The sequence below is a fragment of the Neolamprologus multifasciatus genome, chromosome 19 (assembly GCF_963576455.1).
Source record: "Neolamprologus multifasciatus chromosome 19, fNeoMul1.2, whole genome shotgun sequence".
Lineage (NCBI taxonomy): Eukaryota > Metazoa > Chordata > Actinopteri > Cichliformes > Cichlidae > Neolamprologus > Neolamprologus multifasciatus.
In genome coordinates this window covers 13,491,944-13,510,457 of record NC_140457.1, presented here as the reverse complement: position 1 = coordinate 13,510,457, position 18,514 = coordinate 13,491,944, and the positions used below count along the sequence as shown (strand labels likewise).

Below are 18,514 nucleotides of genomic sequence, written 5' to 3'. Positions count from 1 at the left end.
GATAGTCAAACTTGAGTTCTTTCTTTCACACTGATCAACCTTCAATCAGAACTTTCAAAAGGACTGTGAGAAAACTTCCAAAAATTGGATTAACACAAATGAAGAAAGACTTCAACAGAATATTTTTTTTAATTTTTAATTGTAATGCAAACTCGAACACAGTTAACAATAAACTGCTCATATTGGCTAAAGACAATGTTATTTAGCCTTTTTTCTTTGTACAGTTCAGTCATTTCTTTGCTTTTTGTGCTCTCTTCTTTTGTTCTTAGACCTTAGTTTTAAACAGTTGGCAAGTGGTTACTGAAGGTTGCAAAGAGGTGTACAGTGCTGCATCGATCTGCTTGTGATTGCTGTGGTCTCCAGCAGTTTGCATGGAAGATGCTGACGTGTCTGTAAACTACTCGCTGAACAGTGTTGAAACTGTTAATGAGACAAGCTGAAATAACAAGACATTCCTAGTCTACGGTAAGAATGAAATTACAAGAGAATTAAAAACGTCATACAGTTAGAAGGAAGTGTTTATGTGTTGAAAATTTGTTTAAAAACAGTAAAAGGTTGTCTTGTTTAAAAAGTGGTTTATGCTAAGTATTTGTAGGTAAATATAATTACATGAGATGAGATGAAAGAACCAAAAAAAGCATATAGTTCATGCATTATTTATTATCTTTTTGGTGCAGATGTACAGAAGTTGTGGTTGCTGTATTACGACATCTAGCTTATGCTACAAAAAAGGAATGAAATGGGTCGCTTTTGAAAGCATATCATTTCAACTACAACATTTCTCTGTGTAGTTTTTCTGTGCAGTGTGTCTGCCAGTTAAATGTGCATCTGCTGTGTTTCTCAGAAAGACAAAAGAATGACTGATGTCTTTACTCAGAGATGGAGGAAGAACCATCCGTTCTCTTCTGCTCATCCTCATAAGGGTCCTGGGAGAGCTGAAGCTTATCCCAGCTAAATTTTGTAGTTTTGTAAGTTTGTAATTCCTTGCATTTTGAATTATTGTATTTTTATATTAGTATGACATGAGGTTCAGATAGCTTTTCACAAAAATACCCAGTAGAAATGTCTTCCATAGAGCTCCTGTTTACTTTTATACTTTGAGTACATTTCAGAGTCAGTACTTTTTAATTATTACTTGAGCAAAGAAATTGAATCAGTATTTTAACCTTTACCCAAATATTTTTTTAACACAAGCATTTTTAAGTGAAGAACGCCTGTGCTTTTGCCACCTCTGCCAATCATGCACTCTTCTGTCTCCTGTTACAGTGCTTTCTCTTTTTTATATACAGTAGTTTCTTTTGTCTTGTATATATTATAAATATTTTATTTATTTTTCTTTTAAAAATGCGCTCTTTTCACTTTTCACTTGCACCGAACGGGTTTGCACACAATTTTGTTATTCTTAAAGCACAATGACAATAAAGATTCTGATTTCTGTTACCGATGTAACTGACACATGCACAAGATGCTCTTCATAAAACCATCCAAACAGGACCTTGCTCTATGAGTGAATTCTGACACCCATATGTCCACTATGGGCCTTTGACAGTGGTCAGCATGAGCAGTCGGAAAGGTCTTGAACTATTCCCAATTTCTTAATATTTTGGATAAATATTTATTGAAACATGAGGAAACATAAATAGGAATACAGTAAATCAGGCATAAGCAGAGTTTGTAAGATTTTAACAAGCTTGAAAGTCAATATTTGGTGTGACAACAGGACTGTAGAGCAAAACTCCAGGCAGTCTCTGTGGGCCTCCTTTCTTTCTTGATTCGCGTGTGTCTTGCACATCTTATGATTTTGTGTTCATAGACCAGATTGCATTAAAAAAAAAATCACTGTTACATTCATAAATATGCACGGTTTGTATGGTTAAATAACTTTTGCTTCGAGTATTAAGTTTATGATTGTATTATTTTCTTAATTTATATAAGAATTAATGATGCTCATGGTTTATAAACAAAGCTTTAAAGTCAAATCTGAGTTTCTAACTCACTATGTCTGCTTCTCATCCTCACCATCACCCTCAGGGCGGCCATTATTGTTCTTGCATATTCACTTCCATCAGCAGCAACTCACGTGAATCATCTTCTGCTGCACAGACAGCCTGAAGTTATTTTCAACCCTTTTGGTGCTATGGCACATCAAAGGTCAGAGACTAAGGCACATTGTAATGACTGTAAATAATGAAATCATCTCGATAATAGTCAGTTTAAATAAGTATCCAAACCTATTTGTGTTTATAGACCTGCATCAGTGTAATTATAGTACCTTGGCTGAGTTGGCAGAAGAGCATTATGTTACAATGCATTAGGTTAAATGAGGTTTATGATATGTGCAATGATTTGATATATAATAGCTATTTTCTGTTAGTGTTCACTCTAACAGTCTTGTGGATATACTGTGTGATTAAGTAAAACATTAAATGGCTTTCGAGGGTATACACATGTTAGTGTGCTGTCTGATGGTGTTTTATTAGAACTAGAAAAAGATAAATCTATTCATCCACATATAACTGACAACCTACTTAAAAAAAGGTTAAATTAAAAAGCAGAGTCATTGTGGTAGTTTTAAACTACTCTTTCAACTGCTTGAAATTCACTGGCTTCCTCAAAATCTCTTGCTTACCTCATGGCATACCAATGAAAAACTGTGGGCCTAACACAGAATAAAGCTTAATGCTGCCTGACGATGGCTTTGCTAAGTTTTCAACTGAACCTGCTATCAGAACATGTAATTCCTTGGAAAAACTGTCAATTGCCACTATATGAGCTCACCTTGTGTCTCATTTTGAATATTTGGAGTCACTCTTTGGCTGTTATTGAAATTAAGGGCCATGAGTTTCAAGTTGTGCTGGGTCATTCTGATAGATATAGAGTCACATCCCACATTGCCTCACTTTCTTTACTAGCTGCTGATAGGCGAACCAACCAACTTAACCTGTTACTCGTGCTCAGCTCACAGCTGACTTCCCTTAGTTTGCTTACTTTCCTCCCTTTCTTTTGTTTTTGATACTTAAGTTTTGCTTTTCTGGGAATACAAAGGACTGGACTAAACTATTTTGTCGTACTTTGTAAAGGGTGAAAGGGGCATTAGAAAGCCTACACAATCCTTTTAAATCAAGGTTCAGTCTCCCAACTTATTTATTCAGGCAGCTTAATTATGATGCTAATTACTTGAAACAAAAAAGTTCATTTCAGCCTTGCAAGAGCCCCTCCCGCCAGCATCCCCCTGGCTCGTCAGTTCACTTTACTGTCGCTGTTCTTCAACACGACCTGAAATGTCTTATTCAGCTTTCTAATAATTTCTTTAAGTAGTCCGCAGGAATAGTTCTCCAGGCTTCTTGAGGGACATTCAAAGCTCTTCATTGGATGTTGGCTGCCTTTTGTTCCATTCTCTGTCAAGATGATTGCACACTGCTATTATTGAGGCCAGCGGTCCCCAACCTTTTTTGCGCCATGGACCGGTTTATGCCCGACAATATTTTCACGGACCGGCCTTTAAGGTGTCGCGGATAAATACAACAAAATAAAACTAGTACCGGTACCGAAAAAAACCCAGAAGATTTATTCATAACACACGTGAAAAGACCCAGGAAAACCGAGTTAACAATAAAAACGATAACAAAATAATGCTGAAAACCGATAAAAAACCCTGAAAACTATACACACCTGAGCCTCAACTCTCGCGGCCCGGTACCAAACGACTCACGGACCGGTACCGGTCCGAGGCCCGGGGGTTGGGGACCGCTGATTGAGGCCCACGCTCTGGGGAGGCCAGTCCATGACTGATAGTGTTGCATTGTTTGTTTTCTATCCAAGTATAGTTTACCACATTGGCAGTGTATTTGGGATCATTGCTATGTTGAAATATGAAGCTGCTCCCAACCTGCTGCTCTCCCCATGGTATTGCATGGGACATTAAAATCTGACAACGCTTTTTTATGTTCATAATAGACACTCATTGTTGTACCTCTCTCATGACCTTCTCCGTACACTTTGTCTATGTCAAATAGGATCAATCTTTACAGTCCATGACCCTAATCTCACTCAGAATACTATACTTGCCCATCAACTTCAAGCAAACATTGTTAAATTGGTGCCAATACATCCAACCCCTTACACACGTTTCACTATGATAAGAAACATGTTTCACTTCCTAATGTTGTGACTGATTAGCATGCATATTCTGAAGTCAAGTCTCCAGTGCTGATCCAAATCTGAGAGCCGCCCAAACTCACCTGTTGTAGAACTGTAAAAGAGAGAGCATTGTTCAGTGTGTAGTGGCTGTTGAGCTATATGTATTTGGGATTCTAGGTATTACTCTGAAATGCAGCTCATGGAATTACATATTCTATATGCACAGTGTAATAACCATGGGAAATAAATCCTTCATTCATACCTGTCCCTTTGGTTAAAAGTATTTGTTGTGTGCTAATGAAAAAGTAGATAAACTGAAAACCCTCTTATTTTGAAAGGAGCACCTGGGATCATTTTGTAAACCTTTACCTTGAGTTTGTGTGATATCTTTTGGATAGACAATCCCTGTGGGGCAGATTTGGTAAAATGTGCCAGACTGCCTTTCTACCTGTTGTGTGGTCTTGATAAAGAAGATGAAAGGTACGGAGACAGTGTCCCAGGGTGCAGAGACATGGCTCTTGCTTTTTCATTTACTCGCTCTAGCAGCCTAAATTAAATTGGACAGTTGATCCTCCAGAGGGAGCAGTTCCAGGGTTTGATTTAACATTATATAAAAAGCAGCAACATTAATTATCCTTCTGGTTTTGACCTTCATTTTGACGTGCCCATGCGGACAGACTCGCAAAATCTAACACATACACAGAAAACTCAGCCATATCTCTATTAGGACAGGCCTAAACATCCCATTAGTCCGCATAAGTATAGCTAAAACCCGTCTCACACATGCACACACACATTGCCCACAGGGCCTGTTCATCTGTCAGGAAGGTGACATCTTCAGATGAATTATGGGAGATGGTTGCCATCTTCTCTGGGGTCACATTTGAAATGGCGAGCTCGGGCTGTGGGCTCCCTCTCCTCACACTATCGCACGTCAGCCATTTTAGAGGTTGAAAGCCTCGACGGGGGACCAAAACGACCTCAATTAAACCTCCATTAATATTAATACATTTTGTCGTTTCACGTGAGTTGCTGCTAATTAAATGTGTCCCTGACTGTATAATGAGGGTCAGCTGGGGTCACTAACATCAAGCTAATTCACCACATAACAGCGACCAAAAACTCTTTGCTGATCTGAGCTCGCTTCCTATAAATACACCCGGAGACGAGGACCGTTTTGTTTACACTCGTACGTAAACATCTGCGCAGGTTCTCAGTCATCCAGGTCACGGTAGTCTCGAGAGCTTGAAAAGAAGGAAGGCAACTGGACTTCATCACCACAGCTTAACTAAACAATGTAGCATATGCTGTGCAGGGCATTGAGGAGTGCTTGGATCTCTACGCAGGAGAAACTAAACAGCCACTTCACAAATGCATGTCCACTGTGAATGACTATCACTGGATAGAGGTGGTGGCTTACGTCAACCACCTACAATGCATTGCTTCAACCCCCACTCACAAATTTACCTCAGGTGACGTGAGTAAGTCAGCCAAGGTCTTACAGTAGTTTCACCCTTAACCCCCAGTGATGGCAATGATCCACACCCTCACATGATCAATAACGGGTCAACATCACCTCTGAAGGGGACAGCCCCCACTAGGCTTTAGCTGGGATTCTCCAGCTTTTAGCTTTAGAACTGAAGAAGCCTCTTGAACGAGAGGTGAAACGTCTCCACAACTTAAAGGTACAATACGTAGTATCTCACCACTAGATGTCAGTAGATTGCAGGCTGGGTGAACTGAAAGTGGATAATCCTGGCTTGGTGGCTACAGTATGACAACTCTGGTCATCATTCATCTCCAGTGAGTGTAGGCTGTCAGTTCGCTGTTCGCCTCAGCTGTTAATATATAGTCACGTTTATTTACTCTTGCACAGAAACTCTTACATGGCGCTTTCACAAACCGATGCCCGCACCTCTGTATTTTTAATTGATTAATTCAAAGTTCATAAGAATGCATTAATTTGTTGGGAAGCCTTAATTACACCCTGATAAATGTATATGTTTGAGTAAAATATTTGCTTAGTCCATTAAAAATGTTCAAAAAACAACATCCAGGTGCCTTCTTTTGAGAACGCACACGCTTAATGAGCGCATCACTTTTTTCCTCCACTGTAGCATTTTTTTTAATGATTGTGTTCTCTGAAGGATCCATGTGTCACTTAATGTGAATATGTTATCCCTTTTAAACAGCCTTTTAGATCTCATGGGCTGGCCCAGCCCCTGCGGGTTTGTGTCCTGTTACATTTCCCCAACATCAACATTTATCAGGCTTTTATGTTGAGGTTAATAAGTTTGCAGCAGATCAGCTCTTTGTGAGCTCCTGTCCCACAGCTCCAAAGCTCCACACACATGCGTGCGTGCAAACAAACATAATGAACACACATTTTTCAAGCCTAATAGGATTGTGAGATCCTTCAGATCGGACTCCCACTAGTGTAAGTCAGCAGAGCACTGCCTGGGAGGTTAGATTCTTCTGTTCAATCCTGCAGTATCACGAGAGGTGATTTGGTGTTGACCTGGGAGATTAGCCAGACGTGGAGCGGAAGGTCAGATAACAGCCCCAGATGGTCCATCTAATCATATTTATTTTATTGCTAAAGGGAAAAATGCGTACTCCCACTCTGGACTGCTGTCTCTCCCTCACCGCCCTCCGCATTCACAATCTGACAAAACAGAGTACTGAAACTCTGCAAATTGTTTGTGTAGAGAGATTTATCCACATTGTATATCTGACGATGAGGGTCTAAGCCATACCACTGCTGGAAATGACTCAAGCCCAGACACAAAGACCAAACTCCATCGTGACCAGCTGACAGTGCCAACAGGGCAGTCCTCCAGAACTACAATAGCCTGGCTCGATGCACATAAGGGAGCAACTCGGTATGAACTTATCTGCAGAATTCCACGCTGAAAATAAGCAGTAATAACGCCAGAGTTTCTTTGTTTGCACGGCGCACGTATGGGACCAGCACTGAGGAGCTGTAGCCAGTTTGACCTGCTAATAATGGACTGCAGCCAGAGTCCGTACAATCAACTCGGAGCTGGATTCCCACTGCAAAACCAAGCGAGCGCTTTCTCTCCCAAACACTCACATGCACACGTTCAGCCGCACAAAAGCTGTCCACCCCTCTGCAACGGTCGAGCCATTATTGTTTGTTCAGTCCAGCTGCACTTGGAATGACAGCGACCCAGAGCTAGGGGGAGGATTAAAGACTGCGTTCAGTCTAACACACCATTTACCATTTGCCAGCTGCCAGAGAGGCTTCGCAGCTCTTCCTTTTCTATCCCGCTCTTCTGTTCGTATGTCAGGCAGAAAAAGAAAAAAACCCCAAAAAACCAGCATCTCTTTCCTCATGTCCTACATAAAGACTCTCTCTGATTCCTCATCTGCTCGACACTCTTGCTCTTGTCCGTGCCAGCTTTGATCTCCCTCCAGCCAATTGGCCCTGCTCGTCACCGTCCTGGCAAATTATTTTCTACGCCTGCCTCGATAGGTCAGAGTTGAAGCTCACTGGTGTGTTGATGAGGCAGGGTGGAGGCCTCTCTCCTCTGGAAGCTCAGCCAAGGACACGGAATTATATTTATACAGGCTGTCCTCTTCCTCGCAAACACCCACCTGCCACAGCAGAGGAAGAAGCATATTTGTGTGCATATAAGTGCCTCAGGCAGGCTCAGAGTGTCTGCACATTGAATTAGGCTGTAGATCGCTGGCGACAGGACTGAGGACCGTCATTAGGTGGGGGAAACGGGCATCTTTATGGGGTCACAGTTTTGCAGTTAGTGTAGGCGAAAGGTAAAAAAAAAAAGAAAAAAGAAAGAAATCCTTTAGTTACAAATTGGCCTGTGAATGGGAGTGTGGAAACCTGCAGGTCTCGGCTCCCACTCAAGCTGTCAAAAAATCACTGAGTGTAATTGAACATGTGGCTCGTTTTCAAGTTCAGTACCTTGGATGTAATTTCCAGCTATAAAAAAAGAAAAAAAAAGGAAGATATTTTTCATGCTTGATAATAAAGTGACAGAATGGGAAACATCAGAAATGACACGCAGTGACAACCACAACACAGCCCGGTCTGTAAAAATGAAATATTTTAATTGGTGGCTTGATGATTCATTTTTGCAATCATAAGAAACAATCCCAGAAATATGCATACAGAAGGAGCCAGAGACAGACTGCACACCAACTCAAAAACAAAAACAAACAACACACATCTCTATCACACTCTTTAAAAAAAATAAAAAGCATGATGCTAGCGACACCCGGGTTGCTTCATTGTCACAAAGAAAAATGCTGTTAAGACATCAGATATACACAGAGATCAGACACAAAAATCTGAGCATAGCTTCAGAGCATCGGTAACTGGAATCATTTCGGTGAAAGGTTTGAGATTTCCTCTCACACTCTGTTCAGGTACGGGGAGTGTTTTTGAGGACTACTACACTTGAAACTGGGACGCTGAAAATGAAACGCTCTTGAGATACAGAATTGGTGTCTTATTTGTTCCGAAACCACTAATGCGGAGCCAGATATTGTTGGTTTCGAGCCAAAACATGGACTAATGTGAGTGTGACTCTGAAAAAGAAGTTGTGGGCAAAACGCCCGGAGCTTAGGGGGGAAAAAAATAAATAAAAATCTCCGGTTTGAAGAATACAATGACTGAGACGGAAAAATATGAAAAAGGGAGCTCTCTCGTTCTATAACCATTTTTCTCTCTCCCTAATGCATTACTTTAAAAGAAGCATATTGACTCTGGATGTGTCCCAGTACATTTTCATCACCCCCCTCGCCCTTGTTCTTTTCTCCCTCATAAATCATCCCTGATTTAAACAGAGCTGATCAAATAAAGAGATCTGCAGGAGGACGGGAGGATCCGGCCTGTTAAATTTCAGCTAAATTGTTCCCTTTGTTTACAAAAAAATAATAATAAAATAACATTAACAACCAGATGAATCATCTTATGTATGTGGATACCAGGAAAGCAGGTTGTTTGCCTGCATCCTTTGACTGAGGACACAAACAGCGGACTACATTCAGTTTAGATTCTTCCCGTCCCACTTTTACATTCTCTTCGTTTTCCCGCTTTATTGCTGACAGTGTTTGCTTGCAGGCAGGGTCGATGAGGGATTTTTCCAACTCCAATCCACTTTTAAACCCAAATTCTTTCAAAATGCTTCCTTCCATGCATGTGAAACGAATACATTTATTGTTTCCAGCCTGTAACTCAAGCCTAAAGAGAAATCCCACTGTAGCACAAAGTCTTGATTAAGTGATAATGAACAGATGTAGCTTTGCACCATATTTTTCAGTGAGCTGGGCGCTATTAATTTGATGACCTTAAAGTATTGATTATATTCCTGAGACGTGTTCAGCTAACCAGATAAGTTCCCAGCAGTTATAGAAAGGAAACAATCATTGGCAGAATACAGAAAATTGCAGATATCTCTCAGCTGCTATGGACTTAATGTCGATTAGCTACAGATGACTGGAAACTGCTGCCATTAGAGCCCCATCTGTGACCACGTCAGAGGTCCTACGCAACCTTGGGCTATGAAGTCAAAATCTAATTTTCTTTTTACCTGTGATCTGGATAGAAGTTGTGTCTCCAGTTCTCTTTGTGGTAACTCAAGCAGCTACTTACTGTAGAAAACAATAAAATGATGACCCTGGGCTAAAGACGCATTTAAATCCGATCTTTCCACAGGCTTTCTGCTCAACCTGTGCCAGTAGCTGGCACGCTGCGTGGAAATAGTTTTTCAGTCTTCCCCATGCAAATATTTAACTTTCCGGTTAAAAAGCTGACCCCTGTGGGAACTTGGAACAGCCTTTGAAGATACGGCCAGCTGCTGGATAGCACGTTTGGATTCCCTCCTGCAGTTTGCATACATAACGCTACATGACCAAATCACTGAATAACATACAGGGGAACTAAGGTCACCAAAGGAGAAAAATCCCACTAAGCTTACTTATGACTGATTGACAAAAATGCAAATTAGGATTTTAAGTGGTCGTACTGATAGTCTTTATACGTAGCCTCATGGGAAAGAGACAAAAAAAACAAGGGTTAAGGACAGGTCGCGGGGGAGGAGGAGAGGGGAGGGGAGTATTATTGGCTTGCATCACTGTGAGGGTCGCACTGCTCTGACATGCTGCCCTCCACAAAAACAAAAAAGGCATTATAATTGGTCATGAAGCCACTCACTCGCTAAACTCATCGCACATCCTCTGTCAGTCAGTCAGGCACACTATTTACAAAGGCATACACATACGCCAATCAAAGGCATACTGTACATACTATTTACACAAACACACGCACTCTTGCAGAATTGCACTCATCCACACAGACTCACAAGTAGTCAGAGAAATTACTGTAGTGTAATGCAGACATAGTATCAGCAATAATTATGGTGACTATGATTCCCAGTACATAGAGGCACTGCTACCTCACCCTGTCCGTTCTTCAGGGTAAAAAGACAGCTCCCACTAACGAACCGCAGGTCACCGGCGCCGTGGGCGCCCTTTCTGCAGGTAGGGCAGAAGCTTCTTTGAGACTGCTACTTTTACAACGCAGTCAGAAGGTAGAAAGAAAGAAATGGGAATAAATGGTGAAACTGAAAATGCCACCCACTGCATTAAGAGCTCACATTGCCATGGTGACCAGAAGTTCCATGGCTCCTATCTCAAGCATTTGTCTGAGTTAAGGCTTCCAAAGCGCTTGCACAGTTCCTGGCAACAACCTGCAGCACACTCGCTCCTCTCCCCTCCCTTTGATTTCCTCGCACCTATGTGAGATTCTGCGCTGTAATTGGCTGTAATTCTCTGCAGGATGGAGACCAAAAAAAAGAGAAATAATGAACTTATCAAGCGACAACGGCTGTGGAAACCTTGACTAGAAAAACAAAAAACAAAAACAAAAATTCCCACCCCTAAGAAGCAAGGCTTCAGTAATGGCTATGGTCCATAGTACATCAATCTAATCCATTTGCTTTGACTTATAAAACAAATAAAAATAAAGACATAAAGGAATTACTTTTCTTTAGGCAGCAATGTTGGTCTCAGTGTTATTACAATTGTGCTTTTTTTTTTTTTTAAAAAAAAGCATCAACACAGAAGGAAAAATACAAATAAATTCATCCTAAAATGAGAATGTCACTATTTCATGGCCAAAGCATGTTCATGGGTGAGATGACAGATTTTTTTTATTTTTTATTTTTATTTGTAAAGCGGAAAGCTTTTATTACACAACTGAGTCCAACTTCTCTTTCCATCTTTCTGGGGCAGTCTCTGACGCACCTTTTTCTTTGTTCGGCCCAGCAATCAGCGCATTTTCATAGCTCTCCCAGTTCCTTTGAAATTGGAGAATCCAGGAAGTAGACTGGTCCTTTTTTTTCTCCTTTCTCCCCCTTTCTTTCTTTCTTTCTTTCTTTCTCTTTTTGCAAGGATTAGCAGGAATTCACAGACTTAAATTCATTTTCTCATGCTCCATATCAGGCCATAGAGACGGAGAGGAATACAGAAGGAGGAGCGGAGGCGGGAGAGCTGGTTGGGTTACTCAGCTGTCAGCGACTTTTAAAAATATCTCTCCTCTGCTCAGTCAGTAATGATGATGGGAGAGACAAAGAAATGCACAGGGGAGAAAAGGTCAAGCAGGCGCTAATAACAACTGGGCAAACCTCAATAATGTGAGCTGATGCAATCGACCAAGCTCAGGTTTCCATAGCAACCCACTCGGATTCTGATTCCCGCAGCCCAACTCTGGTAAAGTCTGTTTTCTTTTTTTTTTGTATTTTTTTTCAGTCAGTCGGGTCTTTGAAGCAGGCGCCACTTTCTGTGAGTGTAAGTGTGTGTGTGAGTGTAAGTGTGTGTGTATGTGTATGTGTTTGCATTTCACATTACATATGCATGTCTGTTGTTTGTTCTCATTCTTCTGCTACCAGCGGTTGATGATCTGGTTCATGTAGTCCTCAGTGGGGAGCCTGCTTCCCGCCTCCTCCGTTCTACCTCCCTCCTCGCCCTCCTCCCGCTCTCCGTCTCCGTCCTCCAGTGTCGACACCAAGCTCTGCTGGCTGCGGGAGGGCCATAGGCTGATGCCCAGGCCCTGGTGGCTCTGTTGCATGTGGTTCTTGATGCGCTGCTGCCGCCTCTCCTGCTGTCTGGTATACTGGTAGCGCTGCTGGAACAGGTCCCTGGCGTAGTCGTACAGCTCCATGTCCAGCTCGTTGAGCTCCTCTATACGCTGGACCTATTAAGAAGAGAGCAGGAGAAATTTAGCTGGGTGGATGAGATTTTGGGGGGGGGGGGGGGGGGGGGGGGGGGAGTGAACAGGGATGGCTTTTATTAGCTTTTCTAAAAGTTTCAATAGCTCCAGGATCCTCCTTAGATTGCACTGATTTCTAATCGGTATTGTTTCCATAAGATTTTTAAAGTTGACCTCTCACTCTAGTTTGAGGAACCAGAAAGGGTCAGTCATGGCAGACCTTTTTGGAGCACGGTGACCTGACTGCGTCATGCTCTACCTCGTGCTCTGCGTCAAGGACGGCCCGGCTGCTTGCTGACAATGCAAAAAACACAAAGTGTTCCCTTATCTGGAGTGTTGATGTAGGCGGGAGTAAAAAGAAAACTCTCTGTGGAGAGATGAAGGTCAGAACACAGTGATCATACTTGACACGCGGCTCACCTCCCTTTTTTGGTCAACTAAACTTACAGGGGAAGTGAGATGGATCACAAGTAAGGCCAATATGCTTGGAAATGCATGGAGCTGAAGGTATTATCACTTTAGCCATGGTATTGGATTGCTCTGGGATTGATGTCGAAGCCTTAATTTCTTCATCAACTTGTGTCCACTCCTAACCCAAACACTGACTCTGGGGACACAGGGATATGTCTGTGATTAATGACCCATCAATACTGCTCAATATTACAAACTCAGGCCCAGAAAGTTCCCAAAACACTCAAGGCACAACCCCAGAAACTAAATATAGTCTCAGTTTCCTCCATGCGATCCTGGGAAAGTTTCAAAGTTGGAATTGCGAAAATATCCCATGGTGACATTTGATCACATGCTTTTTAGCGTCTGCAGAGAGAGGGAACTGAAAGAGAATGCATCACCAGCGTGGAGACAACAGAAACATGTTGTTTGGTTGTGCCATGCAGCTGGCTTTGTAATCTGCTGTGTGCAGATTGAACATGGAGGTGGGGTGTGTGTGTGTTTAATTAAGAGAATCCCTTTGAAATCTGTGATGGAGTGCTGGATATCATTTGCGAGCCATGTGTGGGATAACAGGGGGAAGCGACGTGATGCGTCGATGTTAGAAAATCTGAGGCGTTTGATCAGCGGCGTGGGGGGGACACCAGCAAAAAGAAAGCCAGGGAGAAGGCGCACGGCTATCTGAGAACAGGCGTCGAATTATTTAGAAACCAGTTTCAAACAAAAATGACTCACTGAGATCTTGAAGGGATGAGGGTAAAAGTGGGCTTTCAGCAGCTTTAGAGGAGAGTCTAAAGTAAACAGTCTCCGCCAAACCTGCTGATATAATTATTTGAATTCCTTTAAAAAAAACGTATTTAAATAATTCAGTTTAGCAGAGCGGCTTCGCCAAGATTTAAACCAATTTTATAACCTACTTTTAAACAAAATGCGACACAAAACGCCACATCTGTCGGACTCCAACCTGTCACAATATGATATTTCCTCATTTTCGTGATAATAACCAGTGGGTCAACCTTTCCACAGCATCTGTCAGAAGCATATTTTATATTCTCTGCTCCAACTGGTTTTGATGTATAAATCACCAGTCTGCTGTATACTGGAGGATTTCTCTTTTCTTTCTTTTTTTTTTTAAGATGAGAACTGAGCTTAAAAACTCCCACACAAGTGTGAAGAACATGTTTAAAGCTGCTGTTTTCTCAACAGCGACAGTCATTCCAACTCATTTCACAGCAATATCAGACTGCAGACTTTTCTCTCTGTCTCTCTTTTTGCCATTTCCCCCCTTTCTTCATTTTTTGTTTCAGCTTATTGTACTTCTTCCTTTTTCTTCCAGTTTCTATTAAAAAAAAAGTATCTGCCAAGTAATACAAATTTGAATGCAATGAGAAATAAATCATCTTAAAATAGAAGCAGCGTGATTATAGTATAAGCTAGTATAAGCTGCTTTAAAATAATTGCCAGAAAATTCTTATTTTTGAACATTTTGACAAATAAGAAAGAAAGAAATGTATAAAATATGTGTATATATTTTTAATTTTTATTTAACTTTTGTTTCAGTTTCTTGAATTTTTGTTACATCTACTACTTTTGTTACTTTTGTGCAATTTATTTAGGTTTTTCGGGGGAAAAGAGAATTCATATATCAAAGATGATACATCTGGCATTATAGAGTTAAATACAATGTTGCACTTACCGTAGTGTTGTCCAGGTCCACCCCTGCAGCCCGTGTGCTGTTGTACTGCATGAAAGGCCTGATGAAGCGCAACCTGAAGGTTCGTTCAAAGAGGAACTGGGTTTTCCTCTGGTACTCTGTCAAGCCAAAGAAGGCCATGTCTCGTAAGTTCTTCTTGGCAGACTCCAGGAGAAGCTGGGCCCTCTTCTTCTCTGGAACTGTGGACATGTTGTAGCAGCCTACGAGACTCAGGTCCGCCAACATACGAACCTAAAGACGGGAGAAAAGGACGTGAAGGTGGCTGTGCGTCCCATGGAGTGTCTGTCACTCACTGCATGTGCAACAGAATTTATGTAGGTGGTACTAATATTACTTGGATTTTCACTGTTCATCGTCCAGCCTTGATCCTGAAATCTTTGATTTTGCTGGCACATCATGTGTTATCTTTAAAATGTCGGTATCAGTAACAAATTTCCCTCTGAAATTCCAGTAGCAGGAGCAGATTAGAGCCAAGAAATTTTTGCTCCAAAGTGAGAGATCACTTCATTACCAAGGGTATACGGGGGGCTGTTAAAGTACAGTAAACAAACAGACTGGACATAAATTTGGATTCACTGCATGCACCATAGCCTGCTGGTCTATCAGGATGCCTCAAGTATGCATGTGTGTGTGTTTGTGCGCGCGTGTCACATTTATAAGTCATAGGACCCTGAGTAATAACACCCCGAGGCTCAGATGAGATAAGCTGGCCAACACGTTGAGGGAGACTGAGATAGCATGAGAAAAGGAGGTGTGAATTTGAGGTGTTTATGACCAGAAGGCACACTCCTGACCGTGTACTGGTAAATGTGTGTGTGTGTGTGTGTGTGTGTGTGTGTGTGTGTGTGTGTGTGTGAGAGAGAGAGAGAGAGAGAGAGGGAGAAAGATCTAGTATATTTTCACTCATGCGGATTTCATCTTACAAGTGTACCATGCCCTTTTTATATGTAAGAAATGAAATAAACAAGTTCTCCTGCTACTTTAACTTTAATTCAAGCCAAAGTGCATCTTTGCTGGTGTTTTCAACATCTGTACAGTAATTCTCATGGTGATAAAGCAACCTGATAGGAGAGAAGTCAGGTCTGGTGATGTGATGTAAGTTTGATGGACCATTTTTGACCATTTGTGTGAAAACTGTTAAAAAATCTGTATCTGTAATAATATGAATGTCCAATTTCTTTTCAAATATCAGTATTGGCCTTAAAAATCCTATATCGGTCAAGGCCTACTTACAGTGCACAGGTTTAACTTATTTTATTGCTTATTTTTTAAAAAGTGACAGACAGTGTGCTGACTTTAGACAACGTTTGAGGCTGGTTTTATACATTACAAAGCTTCGTGATTCCATTATGGTTATGGTATGGATTTTTGCTTCCTCGCTACTTTTAATAAGAAAGCAAACTGAGCAAAGGAAGTCTTTTATAAACTGTGGTTCCCGATCACCAGTCGCTACCACTGCCAGGACAGGCCACACATCTTCTTAAAGGAGACAAAGCAAGACTACAGACAGTTTAAACATCAGGAATAAATGATAGTAAAATAACAATCTAGCTGTATGAGAATTTGCCAGTACATCTTCTTGTGTGTTATGAGGTAAAATAAAAGGGGGAAAAACATGGTGTACAGAAACTTTTCCAGTGATTTGAGACACATGCTTATGACCTCTCCCCCCCCTGTACCTGTCTATTATTGGCCAAGTTATAGGGACAGTCCATGAACTGTTGCAGGGTGCACCCCGACCAATCGGACCCCTCGTAGCAGGAGGGCAGCTCCTCGGGCGTTGGAGTTCGTCCATCGCACATGTGCAGGGAGGTTTTCCACGTGGCGCCCCGCTGCACGTGCCTCCACTCGCTGAGGTAGCGAGACACGGGGTCCCTCAGCAGAGTGATGTAGTAGAACTTTCTATTTGGGGACAAGGATGGAGCAAAAGGGAGGAGAGAAAAAAAAGCAGAGGTTACCTCAGTTGTACAGAACATTTCAAATGGTGTATGCACAGTTTAAGTCAAAAGGTAAAAACCCTTAATGTTAGACATTTAAGAGAATCAGCCTCGTGTGATGTTGTTTTAAGGGTGCAAAGTGAATTTTATTCGCCTCTTTACACGCATCAAGTATGCCAACAAGAACGCTAAATCAACACGCAGTTCTTTAGCCGACCATATGGTGGCACTGTGTGCAATGGTTTCCCGAAGCAGTTCATTGTGCATGCTCCTAACTCAGGGCTTCACACTGAGCTTGTCATATTTAGTACCACATTATTTGCATTTACTAGAAGCAGCTCTGTGTTGCACAAAAGAAATCTGGGTGGAAGACTGGAAGCCAAACTGCAAATGAGCACAGGAGGAGGAGGAAGTGAGCGAGAGAGTTGATTTGTAAGGCAGAGGGATCGGGTCAGTGTTGGGGCCATGCTGTGCAGGAAAGGAAACTGCTGGCTCAAGCACATCTCATGTGTGCAGCACACATCTCCACGCTGCAAACATCCTTCTGTCTCGGGCTCCGACGCACACGCGCGGCAAACATCCTTTCCCCTTCCTTCGCGCTTGCACCAAGTCTCTCTGAGAGATGACTCATCCCGCATCTTGGATTTGGATGGAACCATTTCTGTGGTGTTTGTCTGTGCGTGTTTGTGTGTGATGTAATGGTGCATAGCACAGTTCAACATCTCTCTAGAGGGGACACTCCCACCAGAGTGGAGACCTTTCTAGGCCTTCACACTCCAGCTAATTACTGCAGTCTAATCAATCAACACATCCTCATTAACCAAAACGCACACATATAACCCACGCGTGTATGCTTATGTGTGACTATGTGCCTGCAGCGTGGCTCAGAGTGGTGGTATGGATTTGCCTGGGCAGCAGACGCACGTCAACTGTCAAAAACACACGCAGAGGCACACACGCTGCCCTTTTCCCCTGGGCCTGCATCACATCAGAGGAATGTTTGCAGAGGGAATTTTGTGTGCTGACAGAACTCTACGAAATCGCCTGCTTCACACACAAGCCGCCTCTCATATACACACAGAGTCTCTGCTTTCATCGCTAAATCTTGGGCTTCGCACTACAAAGCTCGCCTGGCGAGAGAAGCGGGACTGCTGGGTGGACACAAAGCCCCAAGTGTCACACAAACAGTAGCAGTGTCTGGCTATTAAAAAGTGGCAACATCCCTGAAAATCCAGCAGCACTAGCAGCTGCAGCAGGAGGAGGGAGATCCTGGACAACAAAACAAATAAACCCAAAATCTAGCCACAGCTGAGAGATAGAGCATCATTATAAAGACAAAAAAAAACAACTAAATCCAGCAGTTATGAGGCGATCCCGGAGAGCTAAAGAAAAAAAAATCATCTGGGAGACCCTGCACGACAAAACAGCCACACCCCGATTGTAGCTGCAGCACAGAGACATCTCTGCAAATGAAACAAATCAAGTAGCGGCGGCGGCGGCGGCGGGGGGGGGGGGGAGAGATCATGAACAATGAAACGACTAAACCCTCAATCCAGTGGCAGCTGGGAGATCCCAGGCAACGAACCAAACAGACCTTCAATCTCGGAGACAGCGGGGGGGTGGAAATCACAGCCACAGAAACAAGAATCTAAACTCTAAATCCCATCACCCTAAACCTAAAATCTCCCCCACCCCACCCCACTGCACCCATCTAATCAAAAACAGAGGAGAGGCACAGTCAAACTGGAGCCTGCAGGACACCTGAGTACATTATAGAGATTCCTGCGATGACATTATCAAGATTCCTAACACTCCCCAGAGTGAACTGTGTGTGTGTGTGTGTGTGTGTGTCTAGCAGTAAGAATATGCCTATTAAATCAGTGATGACATTTTCCCCCTCTTGGCTTCCATTCCACTGAAAAAACACGGTACTGTTTGGCCCTCGATACAGGAGACGGGAAGGGAGAACGAGGGAAAGGGTGAAAAACGGAGCGGGAGGGAAAAAGAAAAAAGGGGAAG

General features: G+C 42.4%; 1 protein-coding gene across 1 annotated transcript in view; it reads right to left on the bottom strand.

Annotated features, from left to right (window-relative positions):
* Positions 1-11,541: 11,541 nt before the first annotated feature.
* Positions 11,542-18,514, bottom strand: part of hs6st1a (heparan sulfate 6-O-sulfotransferase 1a) — a 56,956-nt gene continuing 49,983 nt past the window's right edge. Inside the window, exons 2-4 of the mRNA XM_085143092.1 lie at positions 16,238-16,460; positions 14,541-14,789; positions 11,542-12,379 (exon numbers count right to left, since the gene is read on the bottom strand). Coding sequence (XP_084999218.1) covers positions 12,068-12,379; positions 14,541-14,789; positions 16,238-16,460 — 784 coding nt within the window. The 3' untranslated portion in view covers positions 11,542-12,067. The remainder of the gene's footprint in view (positions 12,380-14,540; positions 14,790-16,237; positions 16,461-18,514) is intronic.